General features: G+C 59.3%; 1 protein-coding gene across 1 annotated transcript in view; it reads left to right on the top strand.

Annotated features, from left to right (window-relative positions):
• Positions 1-778: 778 nt before the first annotated feature.
• Positions 779-7,151, top strand: part of NCF1 (neutrophil cytosolic factor 1) — an 8,423-nt gene continuing 2,050 nt past the window's right edge. The window contains exons 1-9 of the mRNA XM_009885099.1: positions 779-853; positions 1,325-1,405; positions 1,777-1,852; positions 3,274-3,439; positions 3,577-3,632; positions 3,936-4,058; positions 4,605-4,712; positions 5,536-5,653; positions 6,510-6,617. Of these exons, the coding sequence (XP_009883401.1) occupies positions 782-853; positions 1,325-1,405; positions 1,777-1,852; positions 3,274-3,439; positions 3,577-3,632; positions 3,936-4,058; positions 4,605-4,712; positions 5,536-5,653; positions 6,510-6,617 (908 nt within the window). The 5' untranslated portion in view covers positions 779-781. The remainder of the gene's footprint in view (positions 854-1,324; positions 1,406-1,776; positions 1,853-3,273; positions 3,440-3,576; positions 3,633-3,935; positions 4,059-4,604; positions 4,713-5,535; positions 5,654-6,509; positions 6,618-7,151) is intronic.

Below are 7,151 nucleotides of genomic sequence, written 5' to 3'. Positions count from 1 at the left end.
GCCCCGCGGCCCTGTGCCCGGGTAAGGCAGTGAGGGGAGCTGCAGCGCTGGGGCTGCCTCAGGTCCTGGGGCTGCTCAAGGGAGACTTTTGGTGGCAGGTTTTGGGGAAGCTGCAGGTGACCGCAAGGAAACGGTGATGCAAGGGCAGGAGCTCTTGCACGCGCAGCCCGTGGCTGCCCCAACCTGCCGGCACCGTGCCCCCGGCTTCCCCGCCTGCCCTGGCAGCGCAGGACGCTCTCCCAGCCCTGCAGAGGACGGTGCTGCCATCCCTGGGCTCAGGGAGCGCGTTGCCTGCGTCCTTCAGTCCATCCAGCTCCACTCAAGAGGGTAAAGACTCCTCTGGTTGCCATTGCCGAGGCACTTTGTCCTTGAGCCTCTGCGAAACGGGTGCTGCAGCACCCTGTGCCATCGCGGGGCAGCCTCAGCGGTCGCAGTGGCCACTTGGCTACTGGGGCAGCCGACCTGGCCCTGGAACCTTCACTGGCCTCTGATTTCAGAGGCGTCTCCAGGGCATTCCCGAGGCCTCCCTGCTGCCCGCCTCCTCCCCAGCCCCGGAGCCGCTGGAGGGTCCGTGCTGGAGACTCCCCACGGGAAACACCGACTCAATACAAACCACAGCGGGTAAACAATTACGGGTGCGATTGCAGCGGGACTTCCGCTTTCCCCGGGAGCTTTAACGGCGAAGCGGAGCTGTGCAAAGGCAGAGGGGAGGTGAGGACGCCGAGACGGCCGGGGAGGCAGGAGCAGGGGCCGGAGCGGGACGCCGCGGCGAGGAGCAGCTATGGGGGATGCCTTCATCCGGCACATCGAGCTGCTGGGCTACGAGAAAAGGTTTTTCCCTAGCCAGCACTATGTGAGTATGCAGCGAGCTTCTGACAAGCTGAGTAGTGAGCACTGGCCGGGGTACAAGGCCTGTCCAGCAAATTTCTTTAGATAAATGTGACTGAGTGCCTAAGAGCATCCTTTCTGGGGGAGGTCACGGCTGATGGCATGAGCTGGAAGCAGCCAGAGGCTAAAACGTCCTGGTCATGCAAGATTTTGCGCACCTCCTTTGCAAGCTGTTGGTTACTTCGCAGGGGCTTGGAAAGGGCTTTTCCCTCTCTGATTCCCACCCATCTGCATGTTTCTGTGCCCTCTCCATCCCCACCGAGCCTCCCTAGCACCCCGCTTGCTCACAGCCTAGGCAGAGCTACTCACATTGGGGAGGTGGGAGGAAAACACACAGTTTGTCTGAAACTGGAACATCCGCGAAGCTCCCAGGGGCTTCGGCTGCGATGGGGTGCGGGGTCCCGCAGAGCTGCAGCACCTCTGCTTTGCCCCTCAGGTCTACATGTTCCTGGTGAAGTGGAACGACCTCTCTGAAAAGCTCGTCTACCGCCGCTTTACCGAGATCTACGAGTTCCACGTGAGTCATCCCAGGGTGGGCACTGGAACCGGCCCAGTGCGGCGGGGCTTCAGGGTGGGGAGGAAGAGGAGGGCGGATTCCAGCTGAAATTGCCCCAAAACAAACCTGGCTCAAAGGAGGCTCCTGGGTCCCAGTGCTTCAGTCTCCTTCACCCCTCGAAGCGGGGAACCATCAGCTCTGTGCTCCCCTGGCAGATTTCTCCCAGTGTCGGGGTGCGGGGTCCTGCCAGCACATGCCAGTGGCGGCGGGGCAAGTGCTGGGAAGGGGGACAAGCCACAGGCAGAGGTGTGGAAGCCACAGGCAGGGGTGTGGGTGCTGCAGGGGAATCCCTCGGTGCCATCCTCACGGCCATGCCTGTCTCTGCTCCGCAGAAAGCGCTGAAGGAGATGTTCCCCATTGAATCCGGGGACATCAACATGGAGAACCGCATCATCCCGCACTTGCCAGGTGAGGGGCAGGTGCAGGGCCGGGGGTTGAAAGAGAAATTGAAGCTGGTTGGGAAATTCCCCGGAGGAGTGAGCTCTGTTGGCCGTCTCCTGCGCAGCTGCCTGGTGCAGTTTCTGTTCCTGCCCACTGGGCTTGAAATCAAAACCCCAGAAAGGTCTGAGCTGCGGCGACGGTTTCTTCCAACACTTGCCAGCCCTGAAGACCCCATCCTTCCTCCCCGAAGGAGAGCCACGTCCTACAGCATCGGCTGCACCACCTGGCTGGCGCACAGGGTCTGGCTTTGGGCACCCTGAGCTGAGCTGAGCCCTCCTTCGGGGACACCATCACTGCGATTGGTTTTAGTACCCTTATGGCAACACAGATATTTTGTAAGAGGAAACGACGCAATATGTCTTCAATGACAGGGAATGAACTCCTGATCCACAGAGCTGACGGTTCATCCCCAAGCAAGGGGCAGGTCAGCAAAACTCCCCCTTTTATTTAATTTCCAGCTTTAAAGGAGGCAGGAAGGAGCAATAGCTGCGGGTGGTGGTCGACACCTCTCCAGGAGGAATAAACCTGCACCACGCAGCAGTGCCACGTCACGGGGCGCTCCCCTCGGGGCCGGACAAACAACCCCGCGCTGGGACCCTTCCCATGCGCTGCCGCCGCCAGCCTGGGGCTGTTCGGAGTGTCCTGGTCCCGTCTGGGGAACTGAAAGCACTGGGGACGAGGCAGGTGCCGCTGGCTGCACACACACCCCCTGCCACAAGGTTCAACACTGCTGTGGGTCCAGGCAGCATTTTAGGGCTCCAGGATCATGAGTGGCTGCTGCAGGACACGCGCCGTGGCCAGAGGGACAGAGGGACATGCACATGTCCCCTTGGCCACCAGCTGGTCCCCTGAGCCCTCCTTGTGCCCCCGTACAGCCACTGTATTTATGGCCCAGCAGCTGGGCTTTGAGCACGGATACGGGTGTTATCCTGTAACTGAAATGGGGTCAAACGGAGTCTTTTCTGGGCTTGCACGAGCTGCAGAAGGGTCCACGGGCTGCAGGGGACAGGTCCAGCTGCACCGAGCTCTCCCCCGCGCTGCCCAGGGCACCCGGGGGCACTGCGTCACGCTCACCTCCGCACCGCTGAAACCAGGAGCGCGCGGCTGCAGCGGTTCTGCGGAAGAGCCGTGGCCCCGCGGTCAGCATCTCCCCAGCTTTTCATCACCCTGCGAGGCCCCCCGTATGCCTGCCAGGGCTGGGGCCAGCGCAGCCAGGGAGGAGACGGGGCCGTGCTCCCGCAGAGCTTTGCCCTATGGGCACCGTGCAGCACCCTGGGGCCAAACCCACTTGTTTTCGGGGCAAAACTAATAACTCAGAGCAGCCTGCTTGGGAAAGTCATATAAAAAGGGCTCTCTGCTTTTTCTGAGTCCTTTCCCCTCTCCCCCAGCACCGAAGTGGTTTGATGGGCAGCGCTCGACCCAGAACAGGCAGGGCACACTGGCCGAGTACTGCTACACACTGATCAACCTGCCCCACAAGATCTCTCGGTGCCTACACGTGGTCAACTTCTTCAAGGTCCGTCCCGACGACACGAACCCCGTCACAGACAGTCAGTGAGTGAAGCTGCCCACCATTTTGGGGGAAATCCCATGTCCCCGGCCCCGGGCGCTGGCAGCAGCCCACAGTGAGGGCACTGCTGCTGGCGGTGGGGTTGGTCGGCATTGAGCTGCCTTTGCTCTGACCCGTCTAGGATCAAGAAGCCTGAGGTCTTCCTCCTGCCAAAGGATGCCAAGAAAAACTCCACCGGTGAGGTGCCTCGGAGGGGTGCATGCGGCTGCCTCCACAGCAGCAAAGCCCAGCGGGGAGAGGGGCAGCCATCCCATGGCAGATGCCTCGACCAAGAGCATGGTCCTGTGCCAGAGCTGAAGCTGGGAGGAAACCATAGCCTTTGAGGGGAATGAGTGCCTGTCCTGGGATCCAGCTGGTTTGGGACCAGGAGAGGCAGGGAGAGTGCTTTGGGCTGTCCTGGGCTGCTCTTGGCCTGCCTGAAATGGGGTATTTCTGCACTGGGAGCCAGGAGAGGGAACATCTCTCACTTCTCCCATGCAGACATCACGGGCCCGATTGTCCTGCAAACATACCGAGCCATCGCCGACTACGAGAAGAGCTCCACATCTGAGATGGCTGTGAAAGCCGGGGACATGGTGGATGTCGTGGAGAAGAGCGAGAGTGGTATGTGTCCTTTCCCCAGAGAGGCCCTGAGGGCCAGTGCCCTCCTGGCCACCATTTCAGCAGGGACAGGGGCTGCTCTTGCATCTCACAGCCAAACGCAGCATGCGAGTTAGCTATGCCGGGTCATAGGTTTAAGGGCAGGCGGTTGTATCAGGGTCTCCTGATGGAGAGGAGAGGCTCAGAGCAAATGCAACTGGCAGCACTGAACCTCTTAGTGCTTCCCACCCCCTTGGGACATGTTTCACGTTCACATGGAGCCACATGACAGCCAGTTTTGGCCAGGGAGGATGTGGGGCAACCCTAGAAAACCTGGCAAGTTCCCCGCGTGCCTCAGCCTGTGAGGTTTCCTGCCCAGGAGGAAGCAGGAGGAACTGGCCAAGCTCCGTGGTTGCACCATGTAAACAGAGACCAGCCCCGGCGCCTTCCCTTCCGTCCAGGCCACGTGGATGCCTGCGCCCACCCCAGCTGGGGACCGACCCGGTGCTGGTGCCCCCATGGTGCCCCCGGGACACCCTCTGCTCTTGCCCACGGCTGCTTTCTTTGCAGGCTGGTGGTTTTGCCAGCTGAAGAACCAGCGGGGCTGGGTGCCAGCTGCCTATCTGGAGCCGATGGATGGTCCTGACGAGTCTGAAGAGCAGGAGCCCAACTACGCAGGTAAAATGTTGGGGTAACCAGGGCGTGCGCCAGAGCACAGCCTGCTGCAGCTCCCTGCTGGGACGGTTCATTGCAAGGCCACTGCTGGGCAGTCCATGCTGAGCAGGACCACTGAGCAGGGAGATGTTGCTGTAGGAGCTGCCAGGAGGGATAAATCTCATGGTACCGTGCCTTACTCTCAACCTCGGGAGCTTCCCGTGACCTGCAACTCAGCATTAGGTGCTTGTTTGGGCTGATCACAGATGCACATCTGCATCCAGCGGCCATCCTGAGCTAGCTGGGCGCACGCTGAGTTGCTGGGCTGGCAAAGGAGCACGCTGCAGCGTCTGGACCAAGGCGCAGGCTTTCCCTAGTGCTCAGCTTGTGCTCTCTCCTTATCACCCCCCCGCATCACCCCACCGGGACAGCGGGGCCTCGTCGCAACGGAGCAGAGGGGGGATCCTGCAGACTCATGCCAATTGCTCCCCGGGCTTCATCGTCCTGGTTTTCGAAACACTGCAACAGACTCTATTAGCACAGCACTTCCTTCTTCTTCATTTAATGACCCGAATTACAAACATGCTCTTCAGCAGGGATAGGTGCGCTTCCACCGCTTGCTTTCACCAGCTTTCTCCTGGAGAGGTGCTGGAGGGGCTGGGGTGAGCCGTGGGCGCTGACAAGGCTGGGGGAAGTCTGAATGCAAACTCAGAGACCCAAAGCACCCTGGGCCTTGCCTGAAATGTAGGGCAGATGCTCTGGTGCCTCCTCTCCCCTGTGGCCAGAGAGGCTGAGCCCCGTTCCTGGGGCAGTAGCATACAACCCGCTGTTCCCATTTTGTGAGCAGGTGAGCTATACGTTGTCCAGAAAAGCTACACAGCCGTGGAGGAGGATGAGCTGACCCTCAAGGAGGGAGATACCATAGAAGTCATCCACAAGCTCCTTGATGGCTGGTGGGTCATCAGGTGAGAGATGCCAAGAACAAATGAGGCAAACAGGATTCGGGCAGAGGGAAGGGATGAACCAGCGGTTCTCTGCATCCAGGCTGTGAAAGGCACGGACTGTTTGGTGCTGCTGCCCAGCACTTCCTTTTGCAGTGCTCCTTCTCGTAGCCCGTGGCTTTGCCAAGTGTTAAACATTGCGGCTGGGGCTTCCTCGGCTGGGGGCTTCAGAGATATCCAACAAGGAGGCGGATGGGGAAAAATGTATCAGTTATATTGCCTGCCCCTAAGCATTTGGCAAGTTTCACCTTGCAAAACCTCCGCTTTCATCCCAGCCCTGGCCTGTCATGCAAACTCGGACTTTCCCAAGGGGAACCCCAGCTGCGTTTGTGCTCTGGAGAGTCACAGATTGCACATCCGCAGCAGGACACAAGGTGGCTGCAAACCCTGGGGATCCTCCTGCCCCAGCCTGTGCCCAGGGGAGCGGCGCCGGGAGCATCTCCTGGTGGTTGCAGGTGTGCTGGGCTGGAGGGGGAGACGGGCTGGGGACCAGTGTTTCTTGAGCTCACAGCAGCAGGGTGTCTGGCAGGAGGCCCCGAGCGATGCTTTAGGAGCCCAGCAAACCCCCCAGGGGAGATAATATGAGCTGGTGAGACCCTGAAAGCTGTGAGCCATTGCTGTCTGCTACCTACTTGCATTTGGGACTCAAGCCGCGCTTTCAGGCATGTAAGGTGGGGGGTCAGTTAAAGCCCCCATCACTTGAAGCAACATGAGAAGAAATAGCCCACCGAGCACCAGCAATCCTGCTGGGGACAGGGGGGAGGAGATGGTGGTCGCCGAGCAAAGGCTGCAAGCGATGTTGCTTTGTGTTGTGCTGCAGGAAGGATGAAACCACGGGTTATTATCCCTCCATGTACCTGCAGAAAGCTGGGGAGACGAACGCCTCCACGAAGAGTGAGCTGAGGAACCGGAGCGCTCCTCCGCGGAGGTAGGAGAAACCGGGGGTTGGGGGGGAGGAGGACTAAAGCTTTTCTTCGAGGTGGGTGAAATGAAACCAGACAGTGGTTTGTAGTGTCCCTCGCTCGCCCTGGCAATGAGGAACTGCCCGGGAGAGATGTGAGCAGGGCAAAGACAGACCAGGAGGCAGATCCCGCAGGGCTGCAGGAAAAATAGCTCTGTGCTCCCCGACTTCCACGGGCAGAGAGGCACCCCAGGGTTTTTGACACAGGGCTGCATGGTCCTTGCTCCGGCAGGTCCTCCAGCCAGGCATATCTCTCCTTGTCCTTCTGCAAAGTTTCTTTTCTGGGCTAATCTCATTTAATTTTCAAATGGGCCTTTTTCTTATTTCCTAAGTGCAACCACTGAATCTTTGCGAAGCGAGGAGAGATTTGGGTAATCAGAGCTGCCAAATGGCCTAATCTGATGGGATGATTTGAGCTAATGGAAGGGATTTTATTTTGATTAAAAAGATAAAAAGCAATAATAACTCATTAATTCCGATGCAAAGAAAACTGCTAGGAAG

Source organism: Charadrius vociferus, unplaced genomic scaffold (genome assembly GCF_000708025.1).
Source record: "Charadrius vociferus isolate BGI_N301 unplaced genomic scaffold, ASM70802v2 scaffold54, whole genome shotgun sequence".
In the NCBI taxonomy this organism is placed as follows: domain Eukaryota; kingdom Metazoa; phylum Chordata; class Aves; order Charadriiformes; family Charadriidae; genus Charadrius; species Charadrius vociferus.
The sequence above is the reverse complement of the archived record's forward strand: the minus strand, read 5'-3'. Positions and strand labels throughout refer to the sequence as shown.